At 42.9% G+C, this 27330-nt stretch overlaps 1 protein-coding gene across 1 annotated transcript in view; it reads right to left on the bottom strand.

Annotated features, from left to right (window-relative positions):
• PPM1H (protein phosphatase, Mg2+/Mn2+ dependent 1H) overlaps positions 1-27330 on the bottom strand; it is a 194412-nt gene that overhangs the window by 12935 nt on the left and 154147 nt on the right. Inside the window, exons 7-8 of the mRNA XM_075930876.2 lie at positions 17759-17822; positions 9709-9816 (exon numbers count right to left, since the gene is read on the bottom strand). Of these exons, the coding sequence (XP_075786991.2) occupies positions 9709-9816; positions 17759-17822 (172 nt within the window). The remainder of the gene's footprint in view (positions 1-9708; positions 9817-17758; positions 17823-27330) is intronic.

The raw sequence follows: 27330 nt of genomic DNA on the forward strand, positions 1-27330 counted from the left end.
TGATCTGGAGTCAATTTAAGGAATCAAACTATTAGTGGGGAAAAAATGGTTCTTCCATACTAGGCTATTTTCCTAAAACCCGTGGGGAGCAACCGGCAGTTCATCAGGGTAAGTGGCTGGCAGATTGGCAGACAAGTTGTTTACTTTGCATCCATAGGTACAGCTGCCCGCAGCTTTCATTGGCCGCAGTTCACTGTTTCTGGCTAGTGGGAGCTGTGAGTGTCCGTACCTGCAGATGCAAGGTAAACAAATTGTCTGGTGTCCCGCCAGCATCTTACCCTGACCAACCATGTTGCCCACCACTGGCCCACCACCTGAATTGACTTCTCAGTCTGGGCCCTGATACTGAAGCCCTGATACTGAAGAATGTGACATCTTATGTATAAAATGTCCTCCTGTAACCCCTTTCCTGACTGAGCTGTCTAAACTGCACAATCAGAGAGTTAACTGAATCGGCACATGAACAAAGGTCATTGCAAGTTTTTCAAATGAGTCTTTTGTTGGATGTAAGTCTTCTTCCAGCCTGACCTGCATTCCAACTGTCAAACCGCCTGCTCCTTTAATTCCCCAGGAACCACTCACAGAGCACTTTAATTACCCCAGCAATGACTGTAATTTGAAAGATGCGTGACAGCCTTGGCAAGGTAGACAAGAAACTATGATGATCTGTATTAGAATTTGGGAATAGTGCACCTGGTCATACATGCTGCTTTATCCTTGTGCTTCAATAGCAAGCATCGGTGCTCTACAAATTTGTTTGGACACGTTCTTGGCACAGATAGAAGACAGAGTTATTTCAATCTCTCTTGGCACACAGTCTTGTCAGGAGTCAAGGAGCAGGAAACACACATAAAATGCTTGGACCTTTCAGTGTAATTGTGATTTTATGGGATTGTAACCAGTACAGACGAAACAATCATGTCAGTCTCAGAACTAATCCTGGCTATTTGTTCCTTTCACTCTAAAGGGAGAGAAGGTAATTTGTAAAATGTATCACTTGCTTTATTATTTAAGGCCTGAGTGAGGACTCTTGAGATGAGCACAAAAAAGTCAACTAAAAATATTCATCTGTGTACACCTCCCGATCCAAATCTATCAGGAATACAACTCCATAGCACCAAACTGAGCGATTGGGCAACAAAATGGCAAATGAAATTTAATGTGGATAAGTGTAAAGTAATGCACATTGGAAAAAATAACCCCAACTATACGTACAGTATGATGGGGTCTAATTTGGCTATGACAAATCAGGAAAGAGATCTTGGAGTTATCGTGGATAGTTCTCTGAAAACTTCCATACAGTGTGCAGCGGGGGTCAAAAAGGCAAAAAGGATATTAGGAATTATTAAGAAAGGGATAGAGAATGAGACAGAATATCTTACTGCCCCTGTATAAAACTATGGTATGCCCACATCTTGAATACTATATACAGATGTGGTCTCCTCACCTCAAAAAAGATATTTTAGCCTTCGAAAGGGTTCAGAAAAGGGCCGGGTTTGGAACAGGTCCCATATAAAGAGAGGCTAAAGCGACTGGGACTTTTCAGTTTAGAAAAGAGGAGACTGAGGGTGGATAGGATAGAGGTATATAAAATCATGAGTGGTGTGGAGAGGGTGAATAAAGAAAAGTTATTTATTAGTTCCCATAATAGAAGAACTAGAGGACACCAAATGAAGTTAATGGGTAACAGGTTTAAAACTAATAAAAGAAAGTTCTTCACCACACAGCGCATAGTCAACCTGTGGAACTCCTTGCCAGAGGAGGCTGTGAAGGCTAGGACTATAACAGAGTTTAAAGAGAAACTAGATAATTTCCTGGAGGTTAGGTCCATAAAAGGCTATTAGCCAGGGGACAGAAATGGTGTCCCTGGCCTCTGTTTGTCAGAGGCTAGAGATGGATGGCAGGAGACAAATTGCTTGATCATTGTCTTCGGTCCACCCTCTTTGGGGCACCTGGTGCTGGCCACTGTTGGCAGACAGGCTACTGGGCTAGATGGACCTTTGGTCTGACCCAGTATGGCCATTCTTATGTAAATTTAGTCTATGGAGACTGTTATGGGTGTACCTCTGTGCCCGTTCACAGGGGATAGCAGTGTTTTCAGCCAGCAATACTATAGAACCTTGACTCTTTAGTGCAAAAGGTAGCTTTTTTTTGTTGAGGTCACCAGCTCGACTCCCAGTGTATTGGCCGAGATGTTCATCACACAAAACACATGAGATCTCTTGGAGGTCAGCTACTTTTATACAGTCAGAAAGATATTTCAATGTTAAATATTATCCACTTAGCAGTGAATCACTCCAAAAACCAAAATATCTAACCCGGCAGACTTTTTAAAAAATGTGCCCCATCTCCCTCACTTAGATAACGAAAGTTCAAATTAAAGTAACAGATCCCCTCCTGCCAGCACTGGGAGGAAATGCTATGGGCCAGATCTTGCTGGTACTAAAGTCTTCCATTGACACATATGGTGCAAGACTGCAGCCTATGGCTGCTGCTTCAAGGCAGTAAAATCCCATCAAATCTATAGCTGATGCAGCTGGAAAAGGGGCCCAAAAATACATATTTCTGCAGACTCTAGTGTACACTATTGAGAAGAGCGAATATTTTGATGAAAGTACATTCAGGTTTTGGGTAAAACTCAGGCAAAGATAATATGACTCATTTGGGAACTAGTGACTATTCCAATGGGGAAAGACTAAGCTTGACATGTTCAATCTGAAAAAAGATGGCAAGGAGATGGATGCTGACAGACACCCAATGATGCACTGAACTTAAGAGGGATGGGCAATGGCATGAACAATGAACTGGCTATTTGACTGGTATGCAGACCAAGGAAAAAGACACACTGATCTTACGGAAGGCGGTTGGGTTAGTTATCAAATGTGGCTCTCACCCAAAGAATGATTATCACATCCAGTTATCTATATACTGGAACAATAGAGAAACCTTAATAAACGTTCCAAAACCTTTGTAGATAGGTAGAATATTACAGTATTCTTATTACTTCCTACAGCAAGATGAGGACATGTGCCTGTGATGTCATTTGGTTGCAAAGTCAAGTATTTAAGGGTGGCCACAATATTTCTCTTTTCCTTTAGCTTCTAACATACATCTACAAGTGGCTAGCGAGCACTAATAGAAAGGAGTTGGTTTAGAACTGTTCAGAGAATCTGAGGGTGTCAGAGGCAGAGGCTGTCTTGGCCAGATGCATTTCCAGTTAGTGGAGTTGTTCTAGTTTTCATCTTTAATACTAACTTGAACCTCTTTAATCTGGCAACCCTGGGAAACAGGGCATGCTGGATTAAAGGTTATGCTAGGGAGGATGCTGCGGGGTCTGGAGCGTTTACCTGGTGCCTCTCTTCCAGGGGTATATGTGGCTCCACATTCCCAAGTACTGGCCTCTGCCACTACAGGAGTGGCAAGGGAAGTGTGTTTCTGTGCTGCTGTTCCCCCTGCTGCCCCTTCCAACAATGCACAGAGCTGCTTCCTCCTCCATACTACAGGTGTTCCCAGATAACAGACACCTGGAGCACAGAGGTTCAAGCATATCATCTTGTATTAGCTATTTGTGATTATACTGCGGAGTAGCATGCTACCAGCATTCTCATGTGATACATGTATGGCATCAAATGCATTTTATGTGGCTGAGAGCTATTTATCAACTCCGTCTCACAAGCCATTTTTCCAAAACCTCTGGGCTACCCCTTGCTTGCTGCCCTTCCCTCGATAATAATTCAGCAGCTATGAGATTTAAGGGACATCGTGGTTGTGACACAAAGCACTGAAACTTGCATGCACTTTAAGTGGATATAGAACACTCCAGCTCACACAGATGTAGGTGACCAGCCTGGCAACCTGGAAAAAAGCCATTTTCCCAATCTAGAAAAATTACTTTCAACAGTCACCAGAAAGGATCGACAATTTCAGATCTCTTAATCAGCCCACACCATAACTTCATAACTAAAGTAGGAATGTTTAAAGCCAGTGACAAAGTAGCAGTGTCACTCCTGTACAGACACCCATCAAGGAGAGGATGGGTCAAAATGAATTATACCTTGACTGGGGTCTTCAGATCTCTGCTAAGGTTCACAGTGGACGTTCTATGCTAAAACTCACAGTTGTGCACTCTCTCTAGATATGGACTGTATATTCTGTTATTCAGCAAACCTCTTAATGTGTGCTGAGGAAATACCCTAGCACCAAATCCTGGATTGGTGATACAAAGGATGGATCAGAGTTTGTTACATCTCAACAAGATCTACCCTACGTACATAATCCCAACTATGCATATAAAATGGAGGAGTCTAAATTAGCTGTTGCCATTCCAGAAAGATCTTGGAGTCAGTGGATAGTATTCAGAAAGTATCTCCTCAGTGAGCAGTAGCAATCAAAAAAGCCAACAGAATATAAGCCATCATTAAGGAAGAGATAGATAATAAGACTGAAACTATCATATTGCTGCTATACAAATTCATAGTACGCACATATTTTGAGTACTGCGTGAAGATGTGATCTCAAAAATATTAGAACTGGAAAAGGTTCAGAAAAGGGAAAAAATGATTAGGGGCATGGAACTGCTTTCATGTGAGGAGAGACTAAAAAAACAAAACAACAAAACCTTTGCCCAAGGATATTGCGAAGACCAAGTCTAAAGCAGGGTTCCAAAAAGTAGTAGATAAATTCATGGAGGAAAGGTCCCTCAATGGCTAGTAGTTAGGATGGGTGGGAATGATATCCCTAGACACTGTTTGCCAGAAGTTGGGAATAGGCAACAGGATGAATCACTTCGGCTACATCTAGATTGCAGCACTTTTCCGGGATACCAGAGGAAAGAAAAATTTCCAAGAAAGCGGACACATTCTTTCGCCATCCCTGTAAACCTCGTTTTACAAGGAAGAAGGGATGGCTCAAAAGAGCAGTATTTTCTGAAATGCAGTGCTGTTTAGATGTGCCAAATTTCGGAAAAGCCTCTTTTGAAAGAAAAGCAGAAAAAGATATGCAAATTGCAGTTTGCAATTTGCGTATCTTTTTCTGACTTTTCTTGTAGTCTAGATATAGCCTTGATGATTACCTGTTCTGTTCATTCCCTGTGGGTCACCTGGCATTGGTCACTGTAACTTGAAAGACAAAATACTGGACCATTAGTCTGAGCCAGGATAGCCGTTCTTAGGTACCTAACTGCAAAAGGCCATATCTGGCTTGTGAAAGAGCCACATCTGATCTGGCTTGAAAAGTACTCATAGCAAACTGACCTGTGAGCCTGCATCCACCTGAGATGCTCCTGACCCAGCCTGGCCCAGTGGAATTCAAGCCAACAGAGGCAACGCTCTACATTTAGCTTCAGCTGCATTTACTTTCAATCAGCACAGCTACTTCAAAAAAAATTAAATCTTTTCTTAATTGTATTGTTCCTTGTACATGCAGTACTATTCAGCGCAGTTTCATTGGCAAACATGGAAATCTCTTTCAATACCATACTCCAAGTAATTTATATGTAAATAACAAAAAGCTGGTCCCAACACTTCCCTGCAGCACTCACCAATTAACCTCCTTTTTAGCTTTTTACTGCTACCTTTTGTTTCCTGCCCTTTAGCCAATTTCCAGTACACTGTGCCAACTTTCCGCTTACTCCATGTCTGTCTTTTATATTAACCTATGAGGCAGAACATTTTCTCAAATGCTTTCTGACAAATTCAACCACTGGGTAAGACCATCTACTGCTTTTTTCACTTCTTCTCTGGCTCTGTAGCCTAAAAGAATTCCAAGCCAGTGAGATGTGACCTGCCATTCCTGAAATCCCCTTGATTCTTCTCTCCAAGTATTTAACCAATTTGTTCCTTTAAATGCTGCAGTCCTAAAGGTTTCTCCCAAACACTGATATCAGTCTAAGATTGTGTGGTTTCCTTTTACATACTGTGACGTCTTCAGGAAGCTCTTTAAGCACAGACTTAATGAGAAAAGTTCTCCAGCTTCACATCATTTAGTTAGACAAACAGTCAGGTGAAGTAACAAGGGCCAAATTGTGCTATCAGACACATTCCCCTTCCAACAAATAGATGAATAATCACCTGAAGAATCATAAAACCAAATCTTATCTCCCAGATGCAGGTGCAAGATTCCTAATGCCATTTCCTAATATGAATTTCCTATTAAGATTTGTCAAATGATTATTTCACTATGAAAAATAGATACATAGCATACCACTGTGAAATATCCTTAACCTTGGTAGTCTGTTTTGTGCTTCTTTGGTTCTTTATAAACGGTTCAGTTTTCTAGAGCTGGGAAAGCCTTCCAAAGTTTAGCTCATACCAGTTAAATCACTGAATGATGATTATCAGACCTGGATATGTGTCAGTTCCTCTCATGGGCTAGTACAGTTAACAGAATAAAATTTGATTCCATGTAAAATGGAAATTATATTTCCCTACCTTTATATAATTAATTATTCAAGGTCTGCTGATGAGCAAGTGCTATAGAACTTGCAAGAGATACTCTATAAAATTTACTTCTAAATGCAAGTTCCTCAAATGGCAGCACAGGACTTTGTTTCTTTGTGTAGTAAGGCGGGTTCCTGACAATATAAAGATAATATTTGAGAAAGAGCATCGTTCTGTGCGTGGGAGGGTTTTTGGTACCTGTATTTGTTTTCTCACAGAATTTGGTTTCTGCTCACTCTCTCTCAAGATTGCTAGGGCTTGTATTCTTCATCTTCCGCTTCTGGCCCCATGACATTTCTGCTGGCCTTAGCTATCAAAAGATGATGGAAACAAAGTTCTTTGAGAGGAGGGTTCCCGTGGGTACTCCACGCCAGGTGTTGGTGCATCCCTGCAAGGACACATCAGCACCTGGCATGGAGTACCCACAGGGACCCTCATCTGAAAGAACATCAGCTACTTGGACAAGGTGAGTAACCTAATTTTTGCTGCAATGTGATCAGGCCCTTGCAGAGTCTGAGATTCAGCTAGCATACATGTTGTGCACATGATGTTTTGGAATTCAAACACAAACTGGAAAAACGAATAAGATCTTTATATTGCATGAATGATATAATTGCTGCAACAATTCTCAAGGTTGATCCTCCTGAGATATATTAGACCTGGAGTGCTGGAAAGTAGAGGCAGAACTGAAGCATTACACTGGCACAAAGCAAATCTATTGCAGTGATGAGGGCAGAAGGGCTGATTCTTTGGCTTGGAACAGCAGAGCTGGCTCCAAAAGTAAGAAATAGTGCACACTGGGGGAAGGAGAGGGGGGCAGGGAAAGGACAGGAGTGAGAATGGGGAAGGATGATGGATGCTATCAATGTACTTAAGTGACCAGAATCTCTACGTAAGCTGTCTTTCAAGCTTCAATGCAAGTGCTTTTTAGTCAGGATTTGTTAGTTTGGCAGTGTGCGCATTCTCCCTCGCTCCCTCTCTGTAGTCATTACTAGGGCACTCATATCTGTAGCATGGAGGTTTCAACTACTAGTTCAAATGTTGGCAACAGTTGAGTATTTGCTGAAGCCAGTGGAATGTGCAGAACGCTCAGGCTCTGACTGGATGAACTGGAGAAATGGTCTGAGGCAAACAGAATGAGATTAAATAAGGACAAATGCAAAGTACTCTGCTTAGGGAAGAACAATCAGTTTCACACATATGAAATAGGGACTGGTTCTGTTCAACTTCTCCATCAATGATTCAGATATTGGCATAGAGAGTACACTTATTAAGTTTGCAGATGATACCAAGCTGGGAGGGGTTGCAAGTGCTTTGGAGGACAGAATCATAAATTCAAAATGATCTGGATAAACTGGAGAAATGGTCTGAGGTAAACAGGATGAAGTTTAATAAGGACAAATGCAAAGTACTCCATTCAGGAAGGAACAATCAGTTTCACACTTACAGAATGGGAAGCAACTGTCTTGGAAGGAGGACTGTAGAAAGGGATCTAGGAGTCATATGGGACCACAAACTAATTATGAGTCAACACTATGACATTGTTGCAAAAAAAAAAAGGCAAACATGATTCTGGGATGCATTAACAGGAGTGTTGTGAGCAAGACACGAGAAGTCATTCTTCCGCTCTACTTTGTGCTGATTAGGCCTCAGTTGGAGTATTGTGTCCACTTCTAGGCATCATATTTCAGGAAAGATGTAGAGAAATTGGAGCAGTCCAGAGAAGAGCAACAAAAATGATTAAAGGTCCAGAGAACATGAGCTATGAGGGAAGACTGAAAGAATTGGGCTTGTTTAGTTTAGAAAACAGAAGACTGAGAGGGGACACGGCATTAGTTTTCAAGTATCTAAAAGGGCGTTACAAGGAGGAGGGAGAATAATTGTTCTCCTTGGCCTCTGATGACAACACAAGAAGCAATGGGCTTAAATTGCAGCAAGGGAGGTTTAGGTTGGACATTAGGAAAAACTTCCCGACCGGGTGAATGAACACTGGAATAAATTGCCTAGGGAGGTTGTGGAATCCCCATCACTGGAGATATTTAAGAGCAGGTTAGACAGACATCTGTCAGGGATGATCTAGACCAGTGGTGCTCAACCTTTTTTAATTTGCAACCCCCAGGGCCAGGAAAATTTTGGTTGGGGAGGAGGGGGGCGGAAGGTGCCGGTAACATTTTGTTGCGGCCCCTTTAATTTAAAGTGCCGGTCCGCACCCCTGCTACTCCCTCCACCCCCGCCACGCGTACATTGGGCGCCAAGCTGGGAAAGCAAAATGGCGGCTGGCCCAGCGCTGCGACCCCCCCCCCAGGAAGACACCCATGGGTTGCACACCACTGATCTAGACATTGCTTAGTCCTGCTGTGAGGCCAGGGGACTTGACTTGATGACCTCTCAAGGTCCCTTCCAGTTCTAGTGTTCTATGATTACAGGGAGGCTTATGCAAAAAGGAGTTTTAGATGAGGCTCTGAAGACATCCAGGCTTAGACTCACTAGAGACAACTCCAGTAGGCCACTGCAACATCCTGGGCCACCAATTGAAAATGCCCTACCTCCTGACATGGACTGCTTCATTCCAAATACCAGCAGCTACCAAGAATTGGATAGTGGTGAACTGAAAATGTTCTGGAAGTCAAGTCTCAACTGTCCAAAGGCTGTTAAAATTAAGAATTGGGTTGAGGGCAGGTATGGAGCATATTTTGATGTGCCCTGGCTATTTTTCCGCCTTAGACACTGGGATTCTATGCTGTGTACAAGCTGCAGTTTTCATGTTACCGTGCAAGAAACCTGCATGTTACTGTGCAAGAAACCTGGGACTCCAGTATCTAGGTTCTAGTCTCTTATTTCAGAAGTTGACATGAACTTTAAATTCTATGGCATGTTCAATCACAGAAATGGAAATGTAAGGGGAAGAGCATTTTGTGCCAGTGAAAAGTGAATCCTTGGGCTGACAATGAAGCAGCTGCAAAGTCACATCCAGTGCCCCTTAGGCAGAAGGACATTAACCAGGACACTTAGAAGACGGGAAGGCATCAGGGGCCCTGACAAGGATGTGTACATTCCTGGGGCAGTAGGCAGAGGAATGAAAACTGCATTACTATGTCGTGTATGGCATCAGTCCTGTCATTATTTACACTCTTGATTTACACATTTAAGAGAACAAAGCAACATTCTGGACACTTTCCATAGCTGAGGGTAATTCAAGATGAACAAAGTGCACTTAGTTTAATATTCTTCCAATCCCATAGGCCATACAACAAAGACCTGGATGTTGTACCTCTGGAGATGAAGACAGAAAAGGTTTGATGTAGATATTGGAGTCATGCACCTTCAGGTCATGGTCTCCAAGTCCTCTAGTTACTCCAATAGTTGCCATGACACGAGCCTGGAAATAAAAAGAAAAATCATTAGTATCAAAACCACTTCTACACACAGTGCTAATGTAGTAGAGAATTAAAAACTGATTCTGCCACAAAACTACTAGGGCTTTTGGAGGAGTCACTTCTCTTTTTCAGTGTCTCCTCCCCTATTAACTGTGAGTTAATATAGACAGCAACGTTTAATCATTTCACTTTCACAATGTTAACTGCTTATCCACCAGGGTCACACTGACTTTGATTTTACCTTTTCTTCAGGGCTAAGACATCCCCCCCTCCCCATTGTTCTAAATTAAATCCCACTCTGGATAGAATTGGTGTGGATTTAATATCCACTGCTGCTGCAAATTCCTACTGTCTCAAAATTATATATAGCAATACACACACACACAGACTGTTAAAGAGAAAAAGATCAGTAAAATAAAAATGTGTATCTCAACCAAAATAAATATTCTCTCTCATTCATCTAAGTCCACAGGAATTTAAAAACACTGAATGTACCTCTCTCTACCATTTCCTTGTCTTTCCCTCCTTTACTCTATTTCCCCATTTCTGTTTATTCTGCTATGTATTATCTAGAGCCTAAACTGTGAGCTCTCTGAGAAGTTTGTTTGTGGAGGGTATAGGACAATGAAGCCTTAATCCCTCTGTAAAGATTCTGTAAGACAGTGGTCCCCAAACTTTAGAGGCTCCCGGGCGCCCGGGAGGTGGGGGCCACTCACGCCCCGGGCGCCCGGGAGGTGGGGGCCACTCACGCCCCGGGCGCCCGGGAGGTGGGGGCCACTCACGCCCCGGGCGCCCAGGGGCGCACGTCCGGGGGCACGCCAGGGGACTGAGATGCCCTTGCATCCGGCGCCAGCGTGTGCCCTAGGGCCGGGGCTGGGGCTGCCCGAGCGCCTTGTGCCGTGGGCCCGGGGCCGGCACTGCTGCCCAAGCCACGTGCCTGGGGCTGGCACCGGCACCGCTCGAGCACCGCGCGCCCGAGCGCCCGCATGTGCCCTGGGGCTGGGGCCACTCGAGCGCTGTGCACCCAGCGCTGGCGCCTCCCATGCGCCAGGGGCAGGGCCGGCCCAGGTTGTCAGCGGGTGCCCATGAATGCCCCGGCGGGTGCCATGGCGCCCGCGGGCACCACGTTGGGGACCACTGCTGTAAGAGTCCTCAAGTATGACTACCAATAGAAATACTAAATTATATTAAGCGTATGAAGCACCCAGCATGTTCGTCAAGAAGAGCACTCCATCAGTGGACTATTTTAACAGCTCCTTCTTGAAGCTTTGTCATTTCCTATATGCAATATGCCCCTGAGAAGAGGGAAGATGCTGAGTGGTAGGCAGCTTTCAAAAAGTGGGAATAAGGTAAATATTTAGGACGCATCCCTCTTTTTATTTTCTTTAGGGGTACAACAGAAGAATGGCTATGTCATGTTCCTAGCTTCCTCTGAAAATGGAGCCATTTGCAATGAAACAGTCCTGTGATAAGAGGCATCAGAATAATAGTTTTCCATGCCAATGCCTTGTTATATTTGCAGGAGTAAAAAAATTATAGAACTCTGGAATTTGGGTAAGCATCAAACTTCAAACTAAACAACAATAAACCCGAAGGCTTTGTCTACACTGCCAGCTTTTGCCAACAGAGTATGCAAATGAAGTACTGATTAGCATTTCGTCGTTCTTAATTTGCATAATCTATTTGAGCTGTTTTTGCGCGAGGGGTTTTTGCGCAAAAACAAGCTGTGTGGATGTTTCCTTTTTGCGCAAAAACCTCTTTTTGCTCATGATCCTTATCCCTCTCCGGGAAACATCCACACTGCTTGTTTTTGCGCAAAAACTGCTCAAATAGATCATGCAAACAAAGTGTGACAAAATGCTAATCAGTGCTTCATTTGCATACTCTGTCAGCAAAAGCCAGCAGTGTAGCGATAGCCCAAATGTTAGGAGTTAATATTCCCAAAAGGGTCCAAGCAAACTGTTGTCACACTTACATAAACTTGAATGAGTAAAGGAATCTTTAAATAGTTCAGAATAAATACTATGGAAAAAATAAAAATCATTTTAAGCCAAGTGCCCCTTCAATGTAAAATAAAACGACAAAAGTCTCGGAAAAAATGGAACAAATAAGAAATAAACTGGGTAGGAAGGGCAGCCTTGGTAAAGATGCATGTCTTCCCAGAAAATTTTGTTTCAGTACATCTCTGCTGGCATGACTGACATATTAGAAACTATTAAAATTCACATAGAAACATAAGACCAAGGGTGAGTTCTAAGTTCTGTAAAAGTGGATGGAGTAGCTTTCCCTAATTTGTTAATAATAATAATAATAATAATAATTAAACCACCACCACATAAAATGCAATAAATTGGGATAACAACAGATCATCCCATCATGGGATAACATTCTAACAAGACAGGAGCCCAAATATGGCTATTCATAGTAATTGTTAAGTTAAAAAGAAACATAAGGCACCAAAAACGTAAGATGGACATTTAGTCAGGCCATTTTAGCAGCTCTGGACAAATGTTCTAAATTCTTTGTATTCCTGGGACACAAAGTGAGTATTCACTGTGGGTAAGATTGGGTTGGAAAAGATGTTGATAAGAAAACAACCCAAATGAAAAGATGAGAGAAGGATGCGAACAAAGAAACTGATGTGGGTGAGCAGGTCCCTGGGGAAAGGGAATATTGATTTTCAATATCATAGAACCATAGAACTGGAAGAGACCTCAGGAGGTCATCAAGTCCAGCCCCCTGCTCTAGGCAGGGCCAATCCCAACTAAATCAACCCGGCCAGGGCTTTGTCAAGCCGAGACTTAAACACCTCTAGGGATGGAGTCTCCACTACTTCCCTAGGTAACCCACTCTCTTAGTGAAATAGTTTTTCCTAATATCCAACCTGGACCTCTCCCACCACAACTTGAGACCATTGCTCCTTGTTCTGCCATCTGTCACTACTGAGAACAGCCTTTTTCCATCTTCTTTGGAACCTCCCTTCAGGAAGTTGAAGGCTGCTATCAAATCCCCCCTCACTCTTCGCTTCTGCAGACTAAACAGACTCAACACACTCAGCCTCTCCTCAAAAGTCATATGCTCCAGCTCCCTAATCATTTTGGTTACTCTCCGCTGGACCCTCTCCAATGCTTCCACATCCTTTTTGTAGTGGGGGGCCCAGAACTGGACACAATACTCCAGATGTGGCCTCACCAGAGCCGAATAAAGGGGAATAATGACATCTCTGGATCTGCTGGCAATGCTCCTCTTAATGCAACCTAATATTCCATTAGCCTTCTTGGCTACAAGGGCACACTGTTGACTCATATCTAGCTTCTCATCCACTGTAACCCCCGGGTCCTTTTCTGCAGAACTACTACTTAACTGGTTGGTCCCCAGCTTGTTATGCTTGGGATTCTTCCGTCCCAACTGCAGGACTCTACACTTGTCCTTGTTGAACCTCCTCAGATTTTTTGTGGCCCAATCCTCCAATTTGTCTAAGTCACTCTGGACCCTATCTCTGCCCTTAAGCGTATCTACCTCTCCCCCTAGCTTAGTGTCATCCGCAAACTTGCTGAGGATGCAATCTATCCCCTCATCCAGGTCATTAATAAAGATATTGAACAAAACCGGTCCTAGAACCGAACCTTGGGGCACTCCGCTAGAAACCGACTGCCATCCTGACATCGAGCCGTTGATCACTACCCGCTGGACCCGGCCTTCTAGCTATCTTTCTATCCATCTGACCGTCCAATTATCCAATCCACATTCCCTTAACTTGCTGGCAAGAATATTGTGGGAGACCGTATCAAAAGCCTTACTAAAGTCAAGGTATATAACATCCACTGACTTTCCCACGTCCACCGAGCCAGTTACCTCATCATAGAAGCTAATCAGATTGGTCAGGCACGACTTTCCCTTTGTGAATCCATGCTGACTATTCCTGATCACTTCCAAGTGCCTCAAAATGGATTCCTTAAGGATCCCTTCCATGATGTTTCCAGGAACCGAGGTAATACTGACCGGCCTATAATTCCCCAGATCGTCCTTCTTCCCTTTTTTGAAGATGGGCACTACATTTGCCTTTTTCCAATCATCCGGGATTTCTCCCGATCTCCACGACTTTTCAAAGATAATAGCCAAAGGCTCCTCAATGACATTTGCCAACTCCCTCAGTACCCTCGGATGCACTAAGTCTGGACCCATGGATTTATGTACGTTTAGCTTTTCTAAATAGTTCCTAACTTGTTCTTTACCCACCACGGGCTGTCCATCTTCATCCCATCTTGAGTCACTTAGCGCAGAAGTCCAGGAGCCGACCTTGTCCGTGAATACAGAGGCAAAGAAAGCATTGAGTACTTCAGCTTTCCCCACATCATCTGTCACTAAGTTACCTCCTTCATCCAGTAGGGGCCGCACACCCTCTCTGATCACCTTCTTGTTAACATGCCTGTAGAATCCTTTCTTGTTATCCTTCACATCCTTAGCCAGTCGCAATTCCATTTGCGCTTTCGCCTTCCTGATAACCCCCCGGCATTCTCGAGCTATACATTTAAACCCCTCCCTGGTCATTTGTCCAAGTTTCCACTTTTTGTAAGCTTCCTTTTTGTGCTTAAGTTCACCAAGGATTTCCCCTGTAAGCCAATCCGGTCTCCTGCCATGTTTGCCTCTCTTGCTATACGTCGGGATGGTTTCTTTCTGTGCCTTCAATAAGGCTTCTTTAAAATAGTGCCAGCTCTCCTGGATTCCTTTCCCCTTCATGTTAGCATCCCGGGGGATTCTGCCCAACAGATCACTGAGGGAGTCAAAATCTGCTTTTTTGAAGTCCAAGGTGTGTATTTTACTACTCTCTTTTCTTCCTTTGGTCAGGATCCTGAAATCTACCATGTCATGATCACTGCTTCCCAGGTTGTCACCCACCTCCACTTCCCCTATTAGTTCCTCCCTGTTTGTGAGCTGAAGGTCAAGCTGCGCACGGCCCCTGGTCGGATTCTTCAGCACTTGTGTCAAGAAGTTATCCCCAACATTCTCCAAAAACTTCCTGGATTGCCTGTGTACTGCCGTATTGGTTTCCCAACAGATGTCAGGGTGATTAAAGTCCCCATGAGAACCAGGGCCTGCGATCTGGAAGCTTCGCTCAGTTGTCTGAAGAAAGCCTCATCTACCTCATCCACTTGATTTGGTGGCCTGTAGCAGACACCAACCACAGCATCACTGCTGTTGTTTGCTCCTTTAAACTTAACCCATAGACTCTCAACAGTTTTTCTCCCTCTTTATACTGGAGTTCAGAGCAATTGTAGTGCTCTCTTACATACAGTTCAACTCCTCCTCCTTTTCTCCCCTGCCTGTTCTTCCTGAACAGTCTATACCCTTCCATGACAGCGCTCCAGTCATGCGAGTCATCCCACCACGTCTCTGTTATCCCTATTAAATCATATTTCTTGGACTGGGACCGGGCCTCCAGTTCTTCCTGTTTGTTGCCCAGGCTTCTCGCATTAGTGTCCAAACACTTCACGTAACCAGTTGCTCGCCCTATCTTCTCCATTCAAATCAGGGGTCCTCCTTTCTTGCTCGTTCCTCTTTGCATTTCTTCCCGGTATCCGACTTTCCCACTCCCCTCAGGGTTTTGGTCACTGTCCTCCGATGAACCTAGTTTAAAGCCCTCCTAACTAGGTTTGCAAGCCTGCCCACGAAGATGCTCCTTCCTCCCTTCGTTAGGTGGATCCCATCTCTTCCTAACAATCCTTGCGCCCGGAACAGAGTCCCATGGTTGAAGAAACCAAAGCCCTCTCTGCGACACCACCTGCGCAACCACATATTTACGTCCTCAATTCGACTATCCCTGCCCAGTCCTTTCCCTTCAACAGGGAACAATATGTGTAGCTCAAAGATAATTTTTATAAATTATTACTGTAAAGATGGCAGTTGACCCCATAATGTTTTTGCTCCTAGGGCAGTGCTCTGTTGGAGGGATTGCAGGTAAAGGGAAAAACTTGTATGTAGGCTGGTTGTAGTCAGGAATTAGATGGATTAGGAAGGAAATTATTAAAAAGATTCATTTTATGACAAAATGCCAGCATCCTAAGGATCCCTTGATCTGCTTCCTTAAAGCTCAAATAAAGGGTCTACATTTTAAGAAGAACTACAAATTAATTACTTTTTTTGTTAGCTGCTAGACCTTGTGTTGCACATTATTGGAGAAACAATTCCTCCTCCTATGGAATTGTTGTATAAAAATACTAATAGTGCTTGTAATGAAAATGCTTTCACACTAAGAACATACATAAGAAGCATCAAAAAGAAGATAGGTATTTAGAATCTTTACCATATTCAGAGTAGGACAGCTCCTTAAAAAGCAAGCCAAAATCTTTAGCCAGTTTCTTTGAATATTAATTTGATCCCAAATTAATAATATACAATTTAGTGTGTTCACATTTTATTTTAATTTTGCTTTAATAAAATGGTTTTTTTTAAACCTGGGGGTTTAATAACGAAGGCAGCAGGATGTTTTTTCATAATAGAGTGCTGCCACATTTTTCCTTTGACAACAAAAGAACCACAAGGCAAACTCAAATCACTCATGTGTCAATAACATGAACAGGTCCTCTCCGAGAACAGAGTAGTTTTAGAGATGAACTTGACTCCCAATGCTCTCTCTACTGGTTCTGTAGTTAAGAGAAACATTTGGAGAGATAAGATGTTTAATTAGCTCACACACCTCACCTACTTGTGAAAACACTTTTCCCTTGAGACAGCAGCCATTCCTCTAAGAACCTTCTGAGCTTTCCTTAATGAATATCAGACCACAGAGAAGTCAGCAATATACTCTCATAGGACAATGAATCCAACATCCCCGCCCAGCAACCTTCCTATTATCTCCCATTCAGGGGAACAGGAATCTGGGGCCACCTCTGAACCAGGTAGCTTATGCTACTGATGCCAGCTAGTGACAGAGCTGACTTTAAACGACCTTACACACTAAAAGACTATCTTCACAAAAAACGAAAAAATAAATTAAAAATAACAGGTGCACAAACACTTCACAAACCAAGAATCAATCCTGTCAAACCTGTAGATAAGCTATAGCAGGTTTGAATCCTGCATAACGAGATTAAATTTGAAGATTGCATATTTCTGTATTCAAATAAGAACCCAAACAGTGGGGAAGTGCTGCTTAGAAACACAGCGAGCATACTAATGTCAGCAAACAGATTTCTGTGTCCTTATATTCATCCTATTGCTACATCTAGCTAAGCTTGCTGGGATCAGAGCTAATAATCTTGCTGTTCATAATCATGCAGTTGGTAACACAGTAGCACATGGATGAAATTACCATTTTTCTGTTAAAAAAAGGGGCATTTTAGTTGTTATTGGAAAGATGCAAGGGTGGTTCATGTGAAAATAGCCTTAGAGGACTCTACTGAGAATGCGTTACCTTTCCCTGAGATCACACCCACCTGCGTCTTCCCTTATGTGAGGATTTCAACAGTGCCCTTTATCTCAAAACACAGTAATTCAGCGTTAAACACACAACTGCTGTTTTAGTCAGCAAACCGCATAGATTTGTGTCTTCTTCACCCAACCTATCTACATTTTAAATCCCTTTTTACAACCAAACCATGAGAGCTATCTGCCCAGGAACAGTAATTTGAGATTGTGCCACTATAGCTTACCTATTTGTAACAATGAAAAATACTCTTACAAACTGCGTGCATGTAAGAAAACAAAGGTAAATTGAGCAACAAATGACCACGGTTTTTATAAAGCTTCCTTTTAGTACACTGCACTTTTCCCTCCCTGCAGACAGAGACTGATTTATGTCAGACACAATATTCTTTCAAGCTGTCAAAATGATCAAATAAAGAGATACTGAGTGGAAAACATTGGACTGCCACAGGCTACAGTACGTGGTAAACAGCACAGAATTCTTTGTCCCTTTGGTTCAAGGAAAGCTCACATGCCTACCTTCTTGCCTTCTCCATATATAAGGGGAAACTTCAAGTCATCCTCCTCAATGCTTTTGTATGCCCTGTGGGGGGACAAACAACATTTTTTTTAAAGCTTGCACTCAATTAGTGACCCAGTGCCCTAACACAAACATCCATGTATATTTTTATTATTTTTCTGAGAGACACTGTCTTTTCAGCAAGCTGCCAATTTGTTTTTGTTTTTTCTGTGCAGAGATTTTTCCTTACAGAACTGTGCTATATGGCCAAAAGAAAAGCTACTGAAAACAACACGAAGCATGTAAAACACCAACCTGTCTTTGTTTTTATTAAGCAGAAGAAAGGTAACTGGAACAGCATCCTAAATAACTAAAGGGTGGGATGAATGATACACTGCTGGTCATCACATCAGCTGTACAATTACACAGTGCAATAAAGAAGAGTGATTGGATTCACATTAATAATCTGAAACTGAGAAACATCAGAGTTTGTAGGTGGCTGGAGTGTGAAATAGTTCTCAGATCCAGTTCTCGCCTTCAGGAGCTGTTTATATCAAACCAAGCTTCATATTGTGGAGAGCTTTAGAAGATATTTAGAGCCCATTTGACCTTGGCTAGGACATGCAAGATTTCCAGAAGTTCTGTGTTTCACAAGCTTCAGAGTTTTAGTCTGTAACAGGAAAAACTTAAAACAACAAATAGTCTGGTAGCACTTTAAAGACTAACAAAATTGTGTTAGTCTGTAAAGTGCTACCAGACTATTTGTGTTTCATAGTAAGGGCTAAAAGATGAGAAAAGAATGAGTTCATCTGCTAAATGGTTATTTTATGTGTGCATACATTTTACATATCTGATTTTTAACAATAACTGGAATAAAAGAATAATAATAATAATTCACCTCCATTCCCTTCTCTACGTGACAATGTGTATTTCCCTTTGCTATTTTCTCCCCTTCTCTCACCCTCTGAATTACCTCAGACACATCACCGGAGAGAACAAATCAGTATTGAGCATGGAACTAGAATGGACAAGTGTGAAAAAGGCATGCACAGTAACGGACCCTCTTGTGAGTCTCACTAGAGCCTCAACACCTAATGTTCAACTCTAGAGCTGGACTGGCTGTTTGAACTCCTGGACTCAAACACAATTAGGTTTAAAAAACATTAAGGTTGTGGCACAAACCAACAGAAGCCAGGAAATTAAAGTTTATGGCTGAAATCCCACACTGAAACCCATCTAACTTAACCCCGCCTGCTACACTAAAATATTGCATAGAGCTGGGATCAATACAGTGCATTACATAACTACATGTACTGCATGACCTTGTGGTCAAGTCAGAATCAAGAAGCAGTGACACAGGCATGTAATTTAAGCCTCCTCTTTACCTTGCCTTGCACGGTCAGCTGGTGTCAAAGTGATCTTTTTCAATGTTCCTTTCCATATTAAAAAATGTAGGTAAATTTACTTGAGTGAAAATAATAAATTGCATATTATGTACCCTATACATTGAAATGGAACAGATAAACAGCCATATAATGAGAGCCACTGGTTTTTGTGAAATCCTTGTTCTGTGTAGCTGTGACTACCCAGATACTGCTGTTAAAGGGAGCATTCATGCTAGACTGAAAAATATCGTTTCAAACTGGGGAAATACTGGTTCTGTTGTAGGAAGTACAAACCATTTTTTTCTCTGTTTTCAGTCATAGCTAGTATAGCCAAAGGAGAATTTCTTGGGTTGATGTTTTTCCACTTTGAGGAGAAATAACTGTCCATTACAAAATGCATGTGATACTCACACCCTAAATAAACAGAAAATAATATTTCTATTAGACACACCAAGAAACCTTGGTGTCTTGATTTAATTCAAAAGGAAAACTAGCTTCTTGATAGAAGGAACAAAGTCAGTTGCATGATAGAAAGAACAAAGAGATACTAGCAGTGTTTCTTAAACTTTTTAAGACAGAGGAACATCAAAATTTTTTTTTGAGGACCACCAAGGATTTTTTGTTGAGCCCCACACCCAAAAAAAGGTTGCCTGCCCCTTTAAGGGCAGCCATTTTGAACTCGTGTGTCACAGAACATAATTTAAGAAACACTGTACTAGCAGAATATGGCCTGCAGGCTGGATCCAGCCAGGGGACGCTGTGGGGAGTAGTCCCAGGCAGGCTCCCTGCTTGCCTTACCCCACCCAGGCCTTATCTAAGGGCACATCTAGACTACGTTTTTTCCCCCTGAAAGGAGATATGCAAATTCGGTGCTAATTTGCATATCTTCTTCTGATCGGTTTTTGAAAGCAGGTTTTTCAAAAGTGAAAGTAGTCTGGACACGTTTTTTCAGAAAAAGCCCTTTTTCGAAAACCCGCACTTCCTAAAAAACTAGGGTTACGCGGTTTTTCGAAAAAGTTTTTTTTTCCAAAAAAAAAAAAAAAACCCCATCCAGACTACTTTCACTTCAGAAAAACCTGTTTTAGAAAAAGCGATCGGAAGAAGATATGCAAATTCTCACCACATTTGCATATCTTCTTTCAAAAAAACCCTGTAGTCTAGACATTCCATAAGTGATGTCTTCCTTGAGAAAGAACAAAGAGGAGAGTAACAGAATCTGTGTCTTGCTTGGATTTTCTAAGGGGGATGGAAACAGATCAAACAGAGTTTGAAAGGAAGAGATCACCTCATGTGCAACCTTAGGGCTAGCATGACAACAGGCTCTAAACTCTGTATATGGAGCTGTATGTAGGGTGCTTCCCATGAGCAGCCTTGGGAGGATTTCAAACACCTACGTCCAGTGTACAAGGTAGTCTCAGTTCCCCAGTGTATCTGAACAGAACTGGCATGGAAACAATCGTAGCTCCCTCATTCCCAGCTGCCAGTATCTGGGGAAAAGCTACAAGGTGAGCAACTTGATCTTAGGTAACTGGTGCATGGTCTTAAGAGTCACCAATTCCTCACTTGCTCTCTATTTTGCTTCCATCAGAGTGTAACTATAGCCCAGAAAAAGGATGCAGATTACTTCCTCCCCACCATAACTTGCCTTCCCTGGAGCATGGCTATTGCAGCTCCACTCCATACTTACTCTGGAGCACTTCCAATGCTCAGCGAAACCCAAAATTCAGGCAGGAGCCCAAAGCAAGCCCCAGAGAAGACTGGGGAGGTTTCATTTCCTAGTACAGCTGTGTTATGGCCAGTTAGAATCTGACGCTTAGTAACCAGGATGTTATGTGATTCCACATTCCATACTGGAGGGGTCCAAATGGCTCTCATATCATAAGCTAGTAAGGCCAACAATCCATAAAGATTTCTACACTAATATTTATGGCCTGTTATACTATATATATTTCAAATAGCAAACATGATTAAGCCCTGGGACGAACTCCCTGAGAATTTCCCTTTTTACTGACAAACTAGCCTGAACTTGAGTCACAATGCTACAGAAAAGTTAAAAATGCTTAAGCCTCTGGTTCTCCCCTTGCACCTTATGCTTTAAGTTGCTTGGCGCATGGACCATGTCTGTCTTTATGCCTTCCTAGACAGTGCCAGACACACAGTTGGTGCTAAAATTAGATAACATTATGAATAACTTGTTATTAATTCATCATTAATTTTGTTATGTATTCATTACCATAACAACTAAGGAACTTCCAATTGGGCATTAAGCAATGTTGTTTGCTTTTTCATTTTCTCCCCAAAGGGAGATGCCTGTGTCACAAAGTTCAGGCCTGCAGGAGAATGATAAAGGACAATTTTTCAGCCAGCAGCTCAGTGAATCCACTGGGGAAGAGGAAGGAAACTGAAGAGTCTATCGATTTATACTGTGGGAAACCTACTGTTGATTTCACACAAGCTACAACCTTCTGGTCTATTTCACTTGCCTTGAAGAAATAAAGTTGCATTTATGCCTGCTTGTATTGTTTATAGAGAAAAGGCAGTATATATAAAGATACTATGTAACCATTGGTATGTTATAAAAACTGACATATACAGAGGCAGAGGAACCTTCCATCTGGTAAAAAATGCCAGCTGTCTTCAGACATGACATCCAACCTAAGCTCCCATAACAAAACAGATGCAGTTTGGTTGCAACTTGTAATGAAATGCTAAGCTGTACTGTCCTGTTCAGCCACTAGGTGGCTTCTTCATTTAAATAAGCTTCTGCCTTCCCTGGTAGAGCATCAAAAAACCTTATGATGAACACACTTGGTGTGCACAAGTAAGTTCTATAGCCAGTTCATGTGTGGTATAGAAGAACATGACATGGCGTCAGGAGTAAATCAAGAATAGAAACAGAAGGGAAAAAACCAATGGTTTCAGGAAGAAGGAAAAAAAAGCAATAAATAATACAGGTGTTGACTTAATTTTTCTGTGTGAGTGCTCTATGTCTCTTTTGCCCCAGAGCTCCATACCCACTCTGCCTTTTCCTTCCCCCTCCCTCAGTGTCTCAACCTCACACTGCCTCCTCCTGCCACCCAAGAGCTGATGGGAAGGTGGCTGGTGGATGCTGAGCATCTACTTTTTTTTTTTCCTGTGAGGGCTTCAGCACCAGAGGACCAATGGGTTATTGGATTAGCAGATAAAAACCCTTCCAAGAAGCTATAACCGAAGACAAATTTAACTATTCAAACAGCAAGATATTCTGAAGTGGTGAATCAGCAAAATCTAGAGAAATCTGACAAAATTAAAACACATGAAACTTGCTTAGAAATTGTAAATAGACACATGTTAAATGTCATCCTCGTAAAACCCGAGGCAAGCAGAACTTGCATAGCTGCACAAGGTTTGGGAAATAGTCATATTCAAAGAAATAATGCATGTCCAGATAGAGGCACATGGTGTAATAAATACATGAAATATGGAGTTTTTTAGCTGTTTGCCTCACCAAAACAGTCAGGGAACTGACTCACATTATAGATAATCAAGAGCCAAGGTTTCTGGGATTTCTTACTTACCTTGAACATTCACGGCAAGACTACTGACTTTAAAATTAACTGTGATATCAGCTCCTTCATTATCTCAGAAGTGACTAAAAATCAGCTTCAATCTCTTCCAGAGTGGAAGTCACCGTATACAGCTGCATAGGCTAGTTCACCACAGAAACAAATTACAAAGACCAAAACAATGCTTTCATTATGCATGTGATCAAAGTATCAAAAGCCAGCAACCTTCTCTTCCCCAGAATGGCAGTCACAATGAGCAGGGGAAGAAAGGTAGAATGGGCAGTGGACATGATGGTACTGGATTTCTGAAAGACGATCCCGTACAAATCAATTTAAGAGACAATGCTGAACTGTATAGTGTACAAACACATTTACGAGACAGACCTTGGGAGAATCTACTTGCAGATTTAGACAACATTTTTACCTGGTCATAGTGGAATACTTTCCCAAATATGTAGAAATAATGTATTTGAAAGATATAGCCTGCCATAGTGCTATCGAGAAATTAAAGTGACTTTGCTCGTATTAGTCCATATGATGGACAATAGATCGTAATTCACTGCATCAGAATTTAAGTAATTCAGAACAAAACAGGACTTTGAACATACTGTTAGCAGCCCACATTAGCCATAAGAAATGAAGAGTCAGAGAGCTGAACAGACACCCACAAAAGACTTACGGCAGGATGGTCCATTATTTGCTCTTCTGAGTTTTAGATCAACACACAGTAGCTATAAGATACACTCCAGCACAACTCCTGATGGTAAGACAACTCAGAACGACTGTTCCAACTCTGGAAAAGAATCAAGTGACCACTCTAAAGAGAATAGCCAAATTGGATTAAAAGGCTCACAGAGCTTATGTACAGCTGAACCTGGTGACTGTGTTCATGTCAGACTGAATGGAGAAAAAGGATGGATAACTCCAACAGTCGTAAAGAGAAAGAATTCAGCACCCAGATCATATGTGATCGAAACTGACAGTGGAGAGTTCAGTAGAAACCATTGACATCTCCAGTTTGTTTCTCAGAAGGAACAACGAACAGAACAAACTACAGATGGCAGCTGCACAAGAAGACGATGACTCAAAGATCTGAAACCAACCACCACAAATCACTGCAACTCATGGACAGACAAATGACCAAATTATTACACAGTTGGCTCATGTAATTAGAAAACCAGTGTGATCAGAGACACTTGACAGACTGATATGTGCTCAACCTCAAAGACAGCATTAAGGATGTTAAGAGGCAGGTAATCCACAAATCATGTAGTTGATAACATTTTTATCCACTATACGATTAGTCGATAAGGGAAGGCTTCCTCAGTCGTAGCTCATGCCAAGTCCAGGAGCTACCCCCACTTTGGCTTTGCAGTTTAAATGTAGGAAGAACCAATTGCACAAGCAGCCCAGCTCCTACTATATTTACACTACAGAAGCGCACTGGGGATAGGTACTGGACCCCGCGCAAGCCGGGATTGCTGTTACTGGAGCATCCTCTGCCTGCAGACAGCATTGGCTATTGCAGACAGGAGCTGTGCTGGAGCAACATCTGCCTGTAGTGAGCTCAGGCTGCCAAGGACAGGGGCTGCTTTGTGGCAGCATCCCATGCCATACCCCATGTTGCTGTCTCTGATAGAAGCAGCAATACGGAGCGGGGGAAGAGGCAGATAGCATTGCAGCGACAGTGCTGGGGGAACCAGCTTTTAAGCTGGCTCCCCCAAACACCAGCTCCTGCTTCCCCCCTTTGCTGCCTCTGATACAGTAATTGACTACTCGCTTTCATCCTTAGACAACATGATAGGGTCACAATATTGTAAACGGCTGGAATGTAGAACTCACAAGGATAAATGTAATGGAATGCTGAACTGCACTATACTTTTCAGGAGGCGCAATATTTACCTTATCCAAATGAACCTCAGCCACACTTATCAGAGCATTAAACGATGTTATGAAGAACACATCTGGTGTTGTTAAGCAAGATCCATATCTGCTACAGAATTGGCTACAAAGTATGAATTATCTACAGAGTTACATTTGGCATCAGTATCAACATTTTGGAAAAATGGCCCAAATTGTGTCAGGAGCCAAAAGAAGTGCCGAAACTATAAGCAACTAAGGATGTTTAACATAATATTTAACTGGCTAACTGATTAAAGGGGCAGTGGGGGGGAGGGCACTCCAACCCGAATAGGCTGGAGTGGCTCCTTCCCACCACGGCCAGGCTGGAGCAGCCACACACTTGTGGACAGGAGTTGCCCAGCTGGGCTGGAGTGCCCTGTACCTGCGGCAGGCCCCGCAGGACTGGAGCAGCCCCCAGGAGCTGTTCTAGTCCCCACTGGTTAATCAGAACCATTCATATCCCTAGAAGCAACCAGGATCTAGATGTTGCTACTCATACATTAACTGTAATCTAGTCTAAGTACAATGCAGAAAATTGGGTGGACACTGCAAAATGTTTTGCACAGGGCAATCTATGGAACAAACTTCCACACACTGAGAATGACAGCAGGTACCACAAAGCATTTGTTAAATAGTTAAAATCCTCTAAAAGTTTATAAATTCCCACAGCTTCTCTTTTAGGCACAAAGACCCAAATTTTGAAAAATAGGAATCTGAAGTTAGGAGCCAAAATTTCATACTTTGGAGCCTGCCTGGTTTTCATAATTCCTGCATGCCCAATAAATTCTACTGACATCAGTAGGCACTGGTAGGTGGTATTTTTTTTGGGGGGGGGGGGAGGGGAGAACTCAACCGGGAACCCAACTGTTAGTGCCTAAATTGGGATTAGTACCAGAATACTGTCTCATCTGTTAGTTTTCTACATGCACAACTTGTAAATTGGCTTTGTAAAGAAAACAAAAAGTGGTACTTTAAATCAACTTTGTTTAAATATACTGTTTTGAAAATTGAATGAATTTATCACCAATGAAAATTGTTGTAGTGACATCCTAGGGATGAACACTGGTCATGCAAACAAGGGCTGGTAACATGCCTCAGCCCTACTCTGGAAGGCTCAGCTCTGTGGATGAGAGAGTAGTTCAAATCTCATGTCCATCCCATTCTTTGCTTTATTACTGAGTCTGACTACAAGCTGCCACAGCCCATTGCAAATCCCTCCAATGAGACATTCAGTACAAACCTGAAAAAACAATCCAATGGAAACAGCTAATGGCAAGTGGTATGATTTCAAGGGAATATTACTTGACACACAACTTTACGAGCCACTTATGTTAAGCAAAAAGAAAGGACAGCAGTTTTAGACATGATCTGTTTACAGTGATAAAAAATTAGGGGCATCCATTTAAGACATGTTTGAAAAGACAAAGCCAGACAAGTTTGAGAATAATCAGTTCTCCATACCCTGTGCTACTTCTTTCTAACCAACATTCCCAGTGCATTTAGCTACAGAGTGGAGTTTAATCCTCGAGCAATCTATACCCAAAACTGACTAGAAATGATCCTCTATTTACAGGCAGTCCCCGGGTTACGTACAAGATAGGGACTGTAGGTTTGTTCTTAAGTTGAATCTGTACGTAAGTCGGAACTGAAGTCCAGATTCAGCCGCTGCTGAAACTGACCAGTGGCTGACTACAGGAAGCCCGAGGCAGAGTTGCTCTGCCCCGGGCTTCCTGGAATCAGCCTCTGATCAGTTTCAACAGGCTGAATCTGGACGCCAGTTCCGACTTACATACAGATTCAACTTAAGAACCCCAGGCGTCCCCAAGTCAGCTGCTCCTGAAACTGATCAGCGGCTGATTCCAGAAAGCCCGGGGCAGAGCAACTCTGCCTCGGACTTCCTGTAGTCAGCCGCTGGTCAGTTTCAGCAGCGGCTGACTTGGGGACGCCTGGGGCAGAGCAGCTGGGGTGCTGCTGGGTTGCTCCAGTAGCACCGCGGTCCCGCCTCCCGGGTCCTCCGAGGCTTTGCTCTGCGTCTCCCTGGTCTGCTGGAGACCAGCAGACCAGGGAGACGGGGAGCAAAGCGGAGCAAAGCCGCGGAGCACGCCGGCAGCAGGACAGTCGCGGCGCATCTGGGCTGTCCGCTACCCGCGTGCTCCCCAGTTTTGCTCCCCGTCTCCCTGGTCTGGGGAGACGTGGAGCAAAGCCGTTGAGCATGCAGGCAGCGGACAGCCCAGACGCACCGCGGCTGTCCCGCTGCCGGCGTCCTCAGTGGCTTTGCTTCCTGTCTCCCTGGTCTGCTGGTCTCCAGCAGACCAGGGAGATGGGCAACAAACCCCGTTCGTAACTGCGGAGGATCCACGTAACTCGGGGACTGCCTGTACACCTCTCTGGCTAGAAGGGAAACAAAGGTTGTGATCAATTGCTTGAACAAAGGGTGTTCAAACCATTAATCTCCAGGAATTAGTCTCTGGTTCTCTGTATAGTGTATTTGATTCCTGCCACTGAGTCAGAATAATTATCCACTTATTCCCATTCCTTCAATCAAGAGAAATGTTAGTTCACTATGGTTAAGGAACACAATCAAGCAACTCAAACCCTGATCCAGGAAAGTATTTCAATATGTGCCTGAATTTAAGCACATGCTTATTTGCTTTTTCTGGATAAGGGCCTTGGTTAGGAAGGACCCTAAATATGGATACAGGTGTCTGATGTTAAGCAGCTTTAGAAAATGTAATTTTCTTATGCCTCAGTTTGCTAATC

This window comes from Pelodiscus sinensis, chromosome 1 (genome assembly GCF_052426305.1).
Source record: "Pelodiscus sinensis isolate ZL-2025 chromosome 1, ASM5242630v1, whole genome shotgun sequence".
In the NCBI taxonomy this organism is placed as follows: Eukaryota; Metazoa; Chordata; order Testudines; family Trionychidae; genus Pelodiscus; species Pelodiscus sinensis.